The sequence below is a fragment of the Monodelphis domestica genome, chromosome 7, assembly GCF_027887165.1.
Source record: "Monodelphis domestica isolate mMonDom1 chromosome 7, mMonDom1.pri, whole genome shotgun sequence".
NCBI classification, from domain to species: Eukaryota; Metazoa; Chordata; class Mammalia; order Didelphimorphia; family Didelphidae; genus Monodelphis; species Monodelphis domestica.
Window position 1 is genome coordinate 31,181,681 of NC_077233.1, and position 16,740 is coordinate 31,198,420.

Consider the following 16,740-nt stretch of genomic DNA (forward strand, 5'->3'; position numbering starts at 1 on the left):
GATTATGGTGAGGATCATTTGCAATAATAATTGTCAAGCATTTAGTACAGTGTCTGGAAAATAGTAACTGCTTTGTAAACATTCACTCTCACCATCATTATTATTATTCCTAGTAGCAATAGTGCATTTGTGATCCTGTGATCTGTTAGTTGACCACCAAAATGAGAGGGAAAAATCAATTTGCCCATGCATTAACGTGATCCTGAAGTTTATGTTAATGGAGCTCTGCTAACAACTGGTTAAACACTAATTGCTGTATAATCATGATTTAAGTTCAAGGAATTAAATGTTCAAAGAATCTAACTAAATCTGGCATCAAACCCCATGATTTTTTTTGCTTCATAATTTCCATTCAAAAAAGAATGTTTGTTAAGTGTCAAACATTACCAGTACGAAATGAATCAGTTTGAAATGGAAAATCTGAGATGAATCCATTTCCAAAATAATATTTCGACAAGGTTTTGTTTTTCAGTGACAAACCTTGTAATCTCCAATTAGCCATAGCCTTAAGTCTAGACCCAATTTGTTTTCATGGTGTGTATGATGAAATCAGTGTAGATCTTTTGGTAGAGTGACATTGGATAAACAGTACTCTATTTCCCCCACTCTAGAATCTGACAATGCATCTTCTATTCTTCACAGTACTGCAAAACTTCCTTTTAACACAGACATTGGGAGCGAGGACAAGTGGCCAGCCTTAGAGCCTGCCTGCATTATATCCAGATGCCACATTGTTGGGTTTGCTGTAGCAGGACTTGGCTTGTATGCAAATCAAATATGATTAACAGGGAGCCAGGTCCCAGAAAAAGTAGTTTCAAGTTTGTTGTGTATATTGAGTGCAGGCTCTATTTTCCTTTTATTTCCATAACAGGAACCTACAGTGCCTGACATATAGATTATAATAATAGTTAGAATTTATCTAGCTCTTTTCATTTCAAAAAGCACATTACAAATACTATCCCATTTAATTCTCATGATCATCATGGGAAGATAGATACTAATATTATCCCCATTTTGAAAATGAGGAAAATGAGACAGACACAAGTTAAATGACTTGTAGCAAGAATCTGAAGCTGGATTTGAACTCAGGTCTTCCTGATTCCAGGTCCCAACCTATAAATACCAGGTCCTCTAGCTACTTTATGTACAATAAATCTTTGTTGAATGATGAATGAATAAAGCATATTTCTCATTTCTCCAGCTAGATTGCAGACTTATTCAGGAGATGAATTATGACTTATTTTCCTTTGTTTCTCTCTTCCCACCCTCACCTCATTGAGCCTTGTACAGAGCCTTGAACACAGTGGGTGAATAATCAGTTCCATTTATTAGAATTATAAATAATCAGTTTTGCATTCATTCTAGCAGAAATGTGACTAGTCCTTCATAATCTGTCTTGATTGCAGTCACATCTTTACCAAATTACCAATAAAATTGGGGCATCATTCTTTTCAAGAAAATTTCTGTCTTTGCCTTTGCCAGTTGTGGAGCTGAGAAAGACAGTTCCTTCTGCACTGGTACATAGAGAGGAATGAGATGATTTCCAAATATCTGTAACTAAGATGGAATGATGGGTGCTTTGTTCCAAGAAGCTGAAATTTAAAGGGTACAAAAAGATCATGATGATTTTTTGAAGATTGTACAATTTTTAGTTGGTACAAATACATCTTGATGATAATTTTGTTCCATTAGCACTAGAAAAACTAACCAGTCAGAGCAATTAGTTAAAAATTGGAAGTTCACCTCAATCTGCCACCCCAGTGGACATATATCAAATGAGATCTTCCCCAGCCAGAGTTGGTTCTATGCTTTTCTGGAAGGAGCCATTCCCCAAAGTGGCCTCCACATGTACCAAGACTCCATTCAATTTTATATTGACTAGTATTCTAGACTATTCTCTCCCTCTGCCCCCTTGAATTATTATTGAAGGGAAATATCCATGGAAATACTGTTAGCTTCTCTCCTCAAGGCTAACTGAGGGTTCCCTCTATGCTTCTTTCTCTGTCTGCTATAGTTAATAATTACGGCTGGGGATTTTATAAATATTTTGATTGATTTTCTCCACACCTTGCCTTATGCCCTGTAGTCTTCTTATTCTACTAATCAGAGGTTTAAAGTAATTCTGCCTTTTGTTTTCTTTCCACATAAACTGGAATCCTATAATGTTAGAGTGTACAGAGATTTAGAGATCAACTTCTCCAAATCTTAATTTATTGAAGGGGATACTGAAACTTCATGCAGTTATCACCGATTTAAGGTCATTTATGTCTTGCCCCTGGTAAAGAAGAGATAGGAATGGAGCTGGAGTCTTTTAATTCATTCTTGGCTACATAGGACCCTTGCTATGCATTCATATTGATTTTCTACCATATATTTAAACATCTTCATTCTTTAAACACTTGGCCTTTTTTTTTCCTGGCCAGTCCATCTAAGTCCCCCCCCCCCTACATACTTGGTCCAGTGATGTGGACGCCTCCTCCAATGTCCTTGTACGAGAGACTGCAAACATTTACTGGCTGTATCTGATACCTTGTATTCCCTCCACCTTCTAGCTTTTATGGGATCAGATCTCAACCAAACTTCCACTTTCATAGCCCTCCCTAGTCCTAGTGCTTTGCCTTTGAGATTATCTCTACTCATCCTGAATACGTCTCATTTGTACACAATCGATTGCATGTCACCTACCTTATTAAATTGTGAATTCTTTGAGGAAGCTAGGTGACTCATTGAATTGAGAGACAGACCTAGAGACTGGAGGTCCTGAGTTCAATTTTAGCCTCAGACACTTTCTACCTGTGTGACCCAAAGCAAGTCACTTAACCCTTATGACCTAGTCCTTATATAGAATTAATTCCAAGGTGGAAGATAAGAGTTTTTAAAAAAAAAAACCTGTGAATTCTTTGAAAGCAGAAACTATTTTTGCCTTTCTCTGTATCACTAGCATTCACTACAGTCTTCCAGAACATATTAGGCCATGAATAAATGCTTATTAACTGATCGTTGACTTCCTGAGATCACAGGGGTAGTAACTGGCAAAGGCAGTTTTTGAAACTAGGTATTAGATTCCTAATGTATACAGCAATACAGCTTATATAATTTGGGTCCCCATTCTTCCAGAGACTCTCCACAGAAAATCTAGATGAAATAACTTCAGGCTTTCTTCTAGGTTTTGTTTATTTATTTTTGATTTTCATTAGTAACGAAAAAACATTCACATGTTGCCTGTTATCCTTTATTCTTGATAAACAATTGCCCCACCTCATCCTCCAGTCACACATTTCCTGGATAACATCTCTCATCACACTTCTTGTCCCCAGACTCACAATGGGTACAGATTGAAGCTTACTCATATCTGCTATGTATCTCTCCATTGCCTCTTTGCTCCACTCTCTACATAACTTCTTCTGGAATTGTTGTGTTTCACAATTGTCAAGTTTTACCCATAATATTTCACAATTGAAATTCCACATTTTTCCCAATCAGGGATTTCTGGCAATTATTGGGTTTATCTATTTTAGGATTTGGGGCTCAACCATCTGGTCTCCTTTTAAACTCCTTCCAGTCAAGGAAACTCTACTTTTTTCATTTATCCAGATAGCTCTGAATTTAGTGCAGGGAATTCTAAGTTTATTCAATGAATACCTGAAGATTGATTGTTGAATAAACTCCTTCAGAGAAGAGATTATGTTGCTTTTGTCTTTGTATCTCCAACACCTAGAATAGTTACTGGCACATAGGAGACACTTAATAAATGTTTGTTGATTGCTTGATTTGTGAACACCTGTCAGATTTTCCTAGCTTTGCATTTGAAGTGAGTTAATTAGAGAGAAAGAGGGATAACTGATGACTGGAAGGATCCATTGGTAGTTATATAATGTCAAGAAAACTTAAGGACTGCTGCCAACCCTTTCGCTGAACCCTGCTGGTATGGATTTAAAGGAAGAGTGAATGAACAAATGAATGAATGAAAAAGCATTTATTAAGTGCTTTTATATGCAGAGTTATTATGATAAATGCCAGGGATACAAATAGAAAAGTAAGATGGCACCCTTTCTCAAAAAGCTCACATTTTAATGGTGAGACAAGAATGTAAGAGGTTTCAATTACAACTTCGAAGTTAGTCCAAAAAATATAGGAGCAAAACAAATAGTAATACAGCTTCTTTATTGTCATTTCCACTGATGAATGTTGATTTTGAACCATTTAATAAATCCACAGACTAGCAAGAACCTTCTCGAGATATTTAGTAAGTATTACTTTTGAGGCATCTAGAAGCAGTTGCCACATCACATCTCCATGGGCTTTACTGCCCTAGATGGTGGCTGCCAAGGCAGAGATGAAAGTAGGACTGATGGTCTTGCGGACATTGCAATTTCTGGGGCCTCTTGGTCTCCATATCATGGGCTATGAGATCTGAGTGGAATTTATGGTCAACGTAATTGTGGCTTGACTTGTCTGACACATGCTGGTTCCTGTCTCTCCTGTAGAGTATTTTGTTGCTTCAACTAGGCTTGGTGGGAATGAACAAGAACCACATAGGATAGGCAAGAATGAAGGAAGAGTGGTCATCTTCCTTCCAAGATTCCACCTTGATGAGCCATCAAAGTAATTAATTTAGAATCATTTTCCCACTTGAAATCTGAAGACTATTAAATCTTGAGAACAGGGAATTTCTGCTCTGTTAATGGACGATCTCCCAAAGTACAGCATATTCCATTATTCTTCTTAAACTTGTGAGATGTGAAAGAAATAAACAGGCATGGCTTGGGTATTGTTGCAGTGTATTCAGGTAGGGTCTCTCTAATAGAGTTCTATCACATTTTTCTCCAATAGATTTATGACAGTTCAATCAGTAGAACATGATTCTCTGGTGTTAGCTCTATACCCACAGGGACAATACAAATTTCAGGAAAATGCAATGAGCATTCCAGGCAGCAATCATGGTTCAGGACAACTGTGTCTTCACTCAGGCTATCCGTAGCTACATCTAATTACAAAGTAGAAAATGTCAATGCTTTCCTTTTATTACTAGGAGTGTGGTAGCATTAAATCTAACTTTATTTGACAGGGACTACTCAAAATTATCTCCTACGGAAATGTGCTATCAGACAGTGCACAAGAGTATCTTTGTCAAAACAGTAAACAGGAGCTGATTTTAAACATCTGAACAAACCCAGTACCTTCAGGCCAGTACCATGGATTTCATTCGCTATTCACTGACTGAATGTCACCATTATGCATGGGAGGAGCAAGATGGAATTGAGGCTGGTCATTTTTTTTTTAATTGTACTCTCTGATTCCTCAGAAAATATGGTGGTACAAGTGAAATTCCATACCATTCCCAATTTCTCCAAAGATTTTATTCCTGGTCTTGAGGTAAAAGAAAGCCCCTGGAATTTATTGAGTCGGACAGTGACATGGTCACACTTTCACCTTTGGGAAGTCACTTTGACAGCTGAATGGAGCACCATTTGTAATGGAGAGAACTGAGAAAGCAAGACCAACTGGCAGGCTGTTGATAGTCTAGGAATGAAGGAATGAGGTCATGTAGCAGTGTTATGTTAAGTAAAGAGAATGTGATCTATACAAGAAATGCTGTAAAAGTGAAACAAAATGACTTGGAAAGAGATCAGTTATGTGGAGTGAGAGCAAATTAGGAGGTAAGCATAACATTGAGACTGTAAGTCTGGGTGACTGGAAGCACCCCTGATCTAAAGAAATCTGTAAGAGGGGAAGATTTGAAGCAAAAAGGCAATGAGTTAGGGGCGTGTGGTATTTGGCAACATGGCTAAAGACCATCTAGTCTAGATGTCCAGAAGGCAGTTGGTAGTGTGACACTGGTCACACTACCAAGGTGACCAAGATAGCACACTCTCAAGGTAGAGATTAAAGCTGGATATAGAAGTCTAAGGGTCAGAGAAGCCATCAGACAAGTAAGAGAAGATGAAGGAATGAACTGTATCCCAGAAATCTAGAGAGTAGAACGTATCCAGAAGAAAAAGTAGATGGACAGGTGACAAAAAAAGTTAAGGAAGATGAGGATTAAGAAAAGGTCATGAAATTTGTCAGGTAAGAGATTAATGTTAAATTTCAGGGGAGTGGTTTCAGCCAAATAATAAGATCAGGAGCATTATTGCAGAGGACTTAGCAGAGAAACACAGGACAGAGAAGAGAAGGTACTGTATATTCAGTGTAAAGAGGTCTAAGCCTGAAGTCAGGGTACTTGAGCTAATGGGATCCTAGATCTAAAGCTGTCATTAGTTTAAAGGCTGTCTGGTGCAACCCCATGTTTTTTAGAGTTGAGAAACTTAGAGGTGAAGCGACTTGTAGCTAGGTTATATAGGCAATGAACCACAGAGGTAAGATTTGAATTCAGATTTTCTGATTTCAGAGAGAGTTCTACTGAATGATGGCTTTTGATCCCACCTTTAACATTTAGTCCCTCTTTGACAATAGGCTAGGTACATAACTTCCTGGGACCTTGGGGTCTTCATGTATAAAATGATGTATGATTCAAACTATAACGTCTCATTGGTCCTTTACTAATATTGCTATATGGTCCCAAGATCTTCGTTTAGATCTCTATCTGTGGCCTTCCTACTCCCCCCAACTTCTCCTCATACTCTTACATTGGTATCTCTTGGGTACAGATGGCTACTATCCACACCCCCAGGTTCTAGGAATAATCCTGTGGGGGTGGGATTTCTAATACTGTCTCTCATGAACCCCAAAGGGTTTGTTTCTTATTTCAATCAATCTGTAGTCATCAATTAGTTTTGTTTTGTTTTTTACTTGCCTGATTCTCTAATAGACCAAGTCAACTACTGAAATTCCCCTGATATTTCAAATCCCTAGCGAAATGGTTGGCTTGTTTGGTTAGTTTTAGTTAATCCTGCGTTCCTCCCCAATTAAACAAGAGTTCACAACTTATGAGGAGATCAGAGGGTATAAATCATATTGCTCACACATTTCAAAATTGAACAACTGGGACCTTCCATGCAACTAGTAATTACATAATTAATTACCACCCTTACATATGATTTCATCAGTGAAAGGACTCCCAATGCAGAAACTCCTTCCACAGATACACATATTTACTTAATAATTTCTAGTGTTGTAGAGTTTCCTAGGGGCACTCAGAAAATGTTATTTGTTCAAGGTCAACACAACCAAGATGTGTCACAGCTGAGATCTGAACACAGGTCTTCCTGACTTTGCAGTCATCTCTCTTCATCCCTACTTCATTGATTCTTCAAACCTATGAAATGGAAATAAAACTAACTAGACAGCTGAAGGTGAATGGTTTTCTATAGTCTTCTCTCTTCATTATCTATGTCTCCCTTCCTAGGTCAGCTGTCTATACCTTCAGGCTGCCCCATGACTCTTAGGTATTTTTCTCACCTCCCCCAAACCCTCTACCATATTCGGTACTTTTATCTTCCAAATTTTTCTCACCAAAACGTACCTTTTCCTCCTTCCTGGTTCCATTAAATAACAGATAAATAATAATCAATTTTATAAATGGATGAAAATATATGTACATATTGTGTATATATATATATTGCCATCCAAGGTAACATTTTGAAAGCATTACAGAAATTCAAACAAAATGATGAATGTTTAATTGAATTGGATTAGAGTGGGGCAGGGTGGGATGGGTTGGAAAGTGTTGAATTAATAATAGAATGTAAACTCAACATCAGGGATCATTTTTGTTTTGTTTTGTTTTCATCACTATATTCCCAGTGCTAAACACAGTACCTAGCACATAGTAGGTGCTTAATAAATATTTGCGAATGACTTTTGAGTGAATTGACTTAGATCTAAGCAGGGAGGTTCGAAGAGGCTTAATCCTGATGAGAGACTAAGACATTCACACACGGTGGCAGGCCTATGACAAAGCTATTTGGGGATAGCGGCAGTTATGTGGCATGGTGGATAGAGAGCTCTGTCTAAAGTGAGGAAGACTCATCTTGAGTTCAAATCTGGCCTCAGTTACTAACAAGTTGTGTGAGCCCTGGGCAAAGTCACTTAACCCAGTTTCCTCCATTTCCTCATCTAGCTAGTTTAGAAAATGCCAAACCACTCCAGGATTCATGTCAAGAAAATTCCAAGCAGGGTCCCAAAGAGTTAGCCATGATGGAAATGATTCAACAAAGGCAATGTCATCATATAGGTATATGGGGATAAGCACCTTCCAGGTTCCCTCAAATAATATGTATGGGTACATTCTAGAGTACAGGAAGGAACTGCACACAGCTAACTATTGAATCTCTCTAAGAGCCTCATGCTATAATGGGTAGAATGCTGAACATGGGCTCAGAGAAGCCTAGGTCTGAATCCTCCCTCTGATTCAAATGAAATCTGCCTTTCTTCAATTTCTGCCCACTGCTCCTAATTCTGCTCTCCTGAACAAAGTGGAATGATTCTGTTTCCTCTGCCATGGGACTGTGCTTCAAATACTTGGATAGTAATCATCCCAGGCAGCAACCCTGAGTATTCTCTTCTCCAAGTCAGGACCCTCAGTTTCTTCAGCTAATCATTATAAGATAAGGAAATGAGTCCTTTCGCCATTTTGGATGTCCTCCAGTTTAATCCATGCCCTTAAAAAAGTAGACTGCTCAGATGTGTTTATTACAGCATCATGAAATCAATTGACAAACTGCAGAGCCAATGAATCAGGTTTGCATATACTGTGTAAGGTCTCCATTAAGTAAAAATGCATTCAAAATCTAGTATGTGTCTTCAAGGTTCCAGGGCAAGAGCAGATACAAATGCATGTAAAATCTGGCTTTTGCCCTCATCAATAAAAAGCATTTAAAGAACCTAGGACTAGGTGTGTTCCTTTTAATTTACTACATAGGGAAAAAACAATTTAAGACAAGAGTCCATAGCTTTCTTTCAGGCTTCAATTATCTGGTAATAGATTATATTAACGAGATTCTAGGACTCTCCCCCAACCCCCCCCCCCCAGGACTTTTATAAATTGCAGAAAGATTAGGCAGAATATGGTCAGCGCTAACATATAGCCCCCACAGGAGTGGGATACCATTTTCTCCAGAGCAATCTCTTCAAAGTCCTCCGGATTCTTTGGAAATGCAAGTGATCCCTAAGCAAACCAACCTGGGCAGAAATAGACTTCCCCAGAGATAAGAATCTGGGTACCAAGAAAACCCAAATGAGCCTGTGTTTTAGGGATGTCGGAGCTGAAGGCAAAAGAAAAAGAAATAATTAGATATCCAGAATCTGTTCTATAATATATTCAATGAAAAAGGCTTAATGCCACTAAAACGTATTATAAGAAAGTATATTGCAAGCAAAACCATTAGAGGATGGGAGTGGGGAGAGCCACAAATAAAATCCTGGTATATCTGCTCAGCAGAATAAGATTCGGGGAGAGATAGATGCAAAGCCTTCATCCAGGATCTAACCTATTAATGTAAAACAATGAAGAGAGCCCCTTCGTGCATCATTTAAGTAAATATCCCAAATAGTCACTTAAAATTTAAAAAAATTACTCTCATCCCCCCAGTCCTTCAGGTCTTGTAAAGCACTTACCCACATTTTCTCATTTGATCTTGTCTCCTCATCTGCCTTATGGAGCCTGGGACAGTGTGAGATCCTCTCTGTTTTTCTTTTCTTTTAGAAACCAAGGAGGTGTTCATGCATGAAACCAAGTGTGCTCAGCAAGGGGCCCAAAAGGAGTTTGTAAAAATTAATCAAAAGAAAATCCAGTGATGATATGCCACAGGAGGCCAAAAGTTTGAAGTCAAGGCTGCTAAGGGTCTTCTTGAAGCCTTGGCAAATACTGTAGGGCTACCGATTTTTTATAGAAAACAGCGATATTTCCTAGACTGAGCATGAAAGCAGAAACTAATGAGAATGGCTCTGTCTAAGGTGACCCCTGAGGGCATCTGCCAGTGGATGGGTATATGCAAATACCCACAAAGTGGACATCAGAAATATTCTGTGCCTAAAGCAATGCTTGGGACTTGAGTCCACTGGGGACTCCCATATCTGATTCTTTCTACATATCTTTTCCTAATTCAAATGCTGTAGGCTAATGTCAATGATAATTAAAACTGGGACCAGATCTCACAAAGCCATAATAGCTTCCATGAGTAAGGAGACAACAGTGCCACTGGACTCTGCCCCAGTCAGACCAGAGGTGCAATTCTAGATACCATAATTCAGAAAGGACACTGAGGAACTGGAAAATGTCCAGGGAAAGACCATCAGACCATTAGTCCTTACAGTCTGAGAAGTGATTGAAGAAACTGGGGATGTTTAGCCTGGAGAAGAGAAGTGGGGTAGGATGGTCCATGATGACCATCTTTCCACGTCTGACCATCTCCAAAATGGAAGAGGGAATGAATAGACCTGTTTTATTTGACCACAGAGGACAAAAAGGAGGGATATAGGTTGGAGATCAGGGAACAAATAAACAAAACAAAATAAACCCCAAACCTCCAGATGGTTATGTCTTTGTTGTATGGGCCACTTTGAGATGTGCCATTGACTTCACTGGAAATCTGTGAGCAGAGAATGGTTGGCCACTGGTTGGGGGTGTTCTACTGAGAATTCTTTTCATGTCTGCATTGAAGCTCACTTTGAAACCTGGCTTTGCTACTTACTTATGGAGTCCCTTTCAAATGAATTTTCATGCTTCTAAACAACAGTAGAGCTAGTTGAATAACAAAACATTCACATTTCCCCTTTTATTTTAATTTTCATTTTTCAGCAAGATGATTCCAATGCGAATCAATTTGGCTAATTTTCTTATTTGCTGCACTAACCATTTTAATTGAGGTGACTGAGTTGATCAGTTTTGGTTTTTGTTTGTTTCATTTAAATATTAATCATAGAATAAGTAACCAGATTATCCAGATTTTCATAGAAATAAACATTGCTTGGGGTGTTTGGCTTCATTCAATCAAAACATGCTTATTAAAATTAAATGTAGGTAACTCCCAATGTGTGCTGTGGGACAGCCATAGATATGACCTGTCCCCTGTCCCCAAAGAGTTTATAACCTATTCAAGATTTTTAAAAATATGTCTTAAGGACCCCCCATGAGGATGTCATGCCAGACCTCATAGATAAGTCAGATGATCAGAGAATTCACAGCTGAATGATGTCAATAAGCATTTATTAAATGCCCACTATATTCCAGAGGGCAGCTAGGTGACACAGTGGATACTTTAAGGCCTGAGGCAGGGAGAATCATTTTCATGGGTTCTAATCCAGCCTCAAACACTTACTGACTATATGACCCTGTACAAGTCACTTTACTGCATTTGCCTCAGTCTCCTCATCTATCTGAAGAAGGAAGCTAGAGAAGGAAATGTTGGATTTTTTTGCAAAAAAATCTTCAGTGGGGTCACAGAGAGTCAGACAAAACTAAAATGCTCAACAATGACAACACTATATGCTAGCTGTTAAGTGCTGGATGTTTAAAGGAAGTAAAAAACAGCCCATACTTTCAAGGAAATCACTTTTTAACCAGGAAGTCAACATGCGAATAACAAAGGAGTCTTGGAACTCAACTATTCTACCCTCTCTCCCTTTAATTTCACAGACAAGAGAATAGCAGGAGAAAGCTTAGGTCTTGGTAAAAATGACACATTTCATAAGTAGTGGAACCAGAATTCAAACCCAAGTCTTGTGGCTTTTTTTTTTTAAGTTTATCTTTAACCTAATTCATTCTTTTTTAAAAAATTGGTATTGTGTGCTTTTACTTTCCCAACTAAATACAATTTGTTTCTCCATTGCCTATGGTTAAGAGGTGCAGTTTAAAGCCTGAGAAAACTGTATCTCTCCTCTCCATCCCCATCTTCCAGTAGTCCCTTGGGAAAAGTACTAATGAAGTCTGCCATCTGTATTCTCTCTTTCACTCCACCCAACAGTTTAATACAAGTTTTGTTTTGTTTTGTTTTTGTTGTAGATTTTCCACCACATGCCAGGGGAAAGTTGGGTAAGTTGTCATATATACTCACTTCCACGTGACTACAGCTTAATAGGTGAGATGGTCAGTTACAAAAATGCCAATTTGTTTAGTCTGGTTTTCTAATAAAAACTTTCTGGAATTCATAGAAATAAAGGATGTATCTGATTAAGCCTTTCCAATCTGTTCAAAATCGATTGTATTGAGCTGAGGTGGATGGACCTTTAAGACAGGCATCATGTCAATCAATCTATCAGTCAGTCAATCAGTGGGAAAATAAAACAAGCTTGTCTTTCATTTTCTCTGCCTCAATTTATTCATCTGTAATTGAGATGGGTAGAATGGATGACCTTTAATGTCCAATATGGTACAGTGGAATGAACACAGACTATGGATACAGAGAATCTTGGGTTTGAAACCTGGTTCTTCTGCTTAGCACTACTGAGGACAAATTCCTCAGTTTTTGTTTTTGTTTTTTTATCTATAAAATGAAGGTATTGGACTAGATGGTCTTCAAGGTTCCTTCCACCTCAAAATCTATGATCCATCAATCTTCTTTCAACTCTATCAAAGGATTATTCTAGTATAAGATAAAAATAGCTAATATATAGAAGGTAAGTTATTATTATATATTATATATGTATGTATGTACCACATATAGCATATATGTATACATCCTTTATTTATCTATTTTCATATGCTTCTCAAAAGTCTTAGTAAATGTTCATGCTGTTAAAACTATACAAATGAGAAATGAACATGGAATATTACTATAATTAATAGTAACGATTACTAGCATTTATATAGCACTTGGAGGCTTGGAAAGTTCTTATTACCCCTTTTACCCCTTACAACAATCCTGTGAAGTGAATGCAATTATTATCCCCATTTTACAGATCAGGAAACTGAGGACACAAAGAGTTAAAAGTGATTTGTCCAGAGTCACATGGACAATAAAAGAGTCAGAGATAGAATTTGAACTCAAGACTTTTCAGCATGCCATCTGGCTGAACCAATCTTATCTAGGAAAATCTGGGATTAGAACTAGCCTGTGACATGGTGGTTCGGTGATTATGGCTTTACTTAAGCTTTAAGGGTGCTCTCTAAGAGAAAGCTACTCCTCAGAGAAGATGCTGAATTGAACTGGGAGAGAACATTTTCTCACTTTGGAGTTCCCCATCCCAAACAAATCAGGACTCTAGTCCTCATCCTGTTCCTCACAATTTTTGTTGTTGTTGCAAGAGTTGCATCTGACTCTTTATGACTCCATTTGTGTTTTTTTTGGAAAAGATACTGAGTGGTTTGCCATTTCCTTCTCCAACTCCTTTTCCAGATGAAGAAACTAAGGCAAAGAGGGTTAAATGGCTTACCCAGAATAACATAGCTAGGAAACATCTGAGGCCAAATTTGAACTCAGATCATCTTGACTCCAGGACTGATGCTCATCCCCATCTAGCTGCCCCATCTCCCTCACACAAAGAGGACTTTCAGTATACATTTCACATAATACAGCAAACACTCAACTATTTATCTCTGTGGTATATGGTTGATCTAGTGGTTCTCCTTTTCCCAGGTGTTCTCCCAGATGTCATCTCATTACATCATCCTCTTAATAACCTTGTGAAAGGACTCAAGCCGCCAATCCTCCCATTTTCTAGTAGCAGAGACTTGACAAAGACCAAAGTTTAAACTAAAGGTCACCCAAACCTATAGAGAGAGATGAGACTGGCACAAATCTACCTGACTCTGGGGGCTCCCTTCCCTGGAGACCTTTCCAAACCGTCGCCAGGTGCATCTCTGTGGCTGGATTCCTGTTTCATAACTTGTTTACTCTCAGACACAGACTATGAATAATCCGTCTTTATAAAGAAAATGGCAAGTACCGAAATGCTGTTCTCTTGGCCATCTCACACACAATTAAGTTAAGAGGGGTGGCTTATCACATTACCATCGGACCTTCATGATTCCTAACCGGTTTACTCTCTTTCTCCCAGTGCAATATCTTATTACTCCTGCTCAGGTAGAGTGAAGACCCAGGATTTCATGGCCTCCAATGTGTTTGGATGTTTGCTCGAATATTGCAATACTGTATTTTGATTTCATGAATTGCCGAGACATTTCCACTCGATCAGTAGGCGCTATAGCCTACTTTCCCATTCAAAGCATCCAGTTCTTAATGATTGTATTTGCTACACGAGAGAATTCTCCTTTTCCTCATTTTCCTCTTCGGGTCTTGAATTGTCACAAATTCTAATACTTCTCAGTCAACAAAAGTCTATAAAGCAAAAATATCTAGGATGTGATGTAGCATGGAGATTAATTAAAATTCACTGAGTATTAATGAATGGGCAGGAGGCAGTGGACCTAGGGGTAAGCACAGGTTTGAAATTTGGTGTCAAAATGACTTGGATTCAAATCCATCCTCAGACACTTACCAGCTGTGTGAACCTAGATATAACATCTAACCTTTGTCTGCCTCAGTTTTCTCATCTGTAAAACAGTGATATTAAAGCATCTGCTGCCTGGGGTTGTTTGGAAGTGTTTATATATATATATATATAATATTTGTAAAATATTTTACAAATATTAAAGCACTATATAAACTACCTATCTTTTATTGCTAGCTATTAAACCCTGCTCTGACATATACTGACCATGCAATGCTAGCAAGTCATTTAATCTCCTTGAGCTCCAAACAATGCTCCAAGACACTTTGGTTGACATACAATTGCCAACCTGCATTGGTAGAGGAAGTTCCTTCACTGGGTGTTCCCTATACCAGTGCCGTCAGGCTCAAATGGACTGAGATTCCCTCCAGCTTCATACTGACTTCAAAAACCGCAGATGAACATCATCTATGTCGTACTAGATTTTATTTTGTTAAATTTATCCCTGGTTTTGCTAGCACTTGAGTTTGTGGGCTTGACCCCTCTGCCTTCATCCAATGATGTGACAGGACATCCTAGACAAAATGCAATATTAACTTTTTCTGCGTGTGTCTTTTGGGCAGGAAAACTTGTTCTAACGTGCCTAACGAGCCCTCTGCACAGAATGAACCCTTAATATTGGTTGAGTTTAAATTTATTAAGGAGGAAATAAACCTCCCCAACCCTGAACCAAAAGACATCCATCTTTCAAGAAATGAGAAGCTCATTTTCTAAACTCTAAAGCAGTATAATTTTTTTTTAATTTTCCTTTTAAAATGGTCCAGCATGAATGCAGAGGACTAGATGACACTGTGATTTTTGTAGTGTTTTCCTTTTGTCTCTCCTGTATTTGTCACCCACAGTCAGATGTATATTCGAGAGAGAAAGAGAATTATTCAAGCTGTCTCCCCAATTACCAGAAGGTCCTATTTTTTTAGATTCTCCATTATTTAATATATTTCTTTTGTTTTTCCTCAGAACTGTGACCCAGTTATCATAGTCTGATGAAACTGAAATCTAGCTTTGAGGATCTCAGTGACAAGTATCTCTTCACACGTCAGGAGGTGGAAACAAAACACTCTAAGTTTTATTTCTTGAGGCCCTCCCCTGTACATAAAAGAGTGTGCCTTCTGGCCTTGTCCTCTCCCTCAAGGAATTAAAGCAAAATGAATGTTAAGGGCTTATTATGTGCTGGCCCAGTAATAGACTTAAAGCAAGGGAGGAGCTCTAGAGAAAGCAGGGTATTTGAACCCTTAGAGTTTACAGTCAAATACAGCAATAGAGAATCTACTCATAATTATGAATCCAAATAATTCTTGGTGAAAGCTTTAGAGATGTAACCAAAAATAAACCTCTAGAAAGTCCAAGGGGGCATCATAGAGTTAGAGACAAGGAGATCAGAGCATCCTCATCTTTAAGGAATTCAAAGATGGGAATTTTCCAATCCTCCTAGTTCATAGAATTGCTGATTTAGAGGTAGAAGAGAACTCAGAAGGCCATTAATTCCAACCCTCTCACTTTACAAATGAAGAAACCAAGGCAGAGGGAGGTTATATAACTTACTATAGTTTCCAGAGCTATGACATTAGAATTAAAAAAAAAAAACCTTACCTTATCTCTTAGAATCAATACTATGTATTGCTTCCAAGGCAGAAGAGTGGTAAAGGCTAGGCAATGGAGGTTAAGTGACTTGCCCAGGGTCACACAGCTGGGAAGTGGCTAAGGCCAGATTTGGGCTGGGTTCTCAATCTATAGAGCCACCTAGCTCCTCCCTCTAAATTAGGATTTGAAGTTATATTTTCCTGACTCCAAACCCCACACTCTATACATAGTACTAGCTATCAGTCTTCTGTCTGAGAATCTTAACTGACAATAAATGCTTAAGGTTCTGACTTACATTTCAGGAGAGGATTTTAAAGACCTATTAGATGAATTTCTCAATCTGCCCAACAAATACTCTTCATATTTGTGTGAGTGTTTATATATGTGTGTATGTGTGTGTTCTAGGATTATCTTGTTTTCAAGTCATCAAAAATCATTCATTAAATACCAACTCCACACCATTGCTGTGCTGAGTGCTGGAGATGGATGAAAAAAAATAATAAAAAGGCAGAAAGCATTTTCTTCTTTCAACAAGCTCACATTCTAATGGCAGAAACAAAATGCAAACAACTACATACATAAACAAAGAATTCATATAGAATGAATTGGAGATAATCCCAGAGGAAAGGAGCTGGCATTAAGGGGTATCAGGAAAGCCTTCTTTCAGAAGGCAAGATTTTTTCTGGGATCTAAAGAAAGTCTGGAAAACCCAGAGAAGAGGATGAGGCTGGAGTATTCTTAGCATGAAGGACAACCAGCAAAAATGTC

At 38.3% G+C, this 16,740-nt stretch overlaps 1 protein-coding gene across 2 annotated transcripts in view; it reads left to right on the plus strand.

The window, feature by feature from the left end:
* The window catches only part of TAFA1 (TAFA chemokine like family member 1), a 551,542-nt gene that overhangs the window by 204,494 nt on the left and 330,308 nt on the right, over positions 1-16,740 (plus strand). Inside the window, exon 3 of one of the 2 annotated variants that reach the window (XM_007500058.3) lies at positions 11,945-11,974. The exons of the other annotated variant lie outside the window; for it this stretch is intronic. Coding sequence (XP_007500120.1) covers positions 11,945-11,974 — 30 coding nt within the window. The remainder of the gene's footprint in view (positions 1-11,944; positions 11,975-16,740) is intronic. 2 annotated transcript variants of the gene reach the window in all.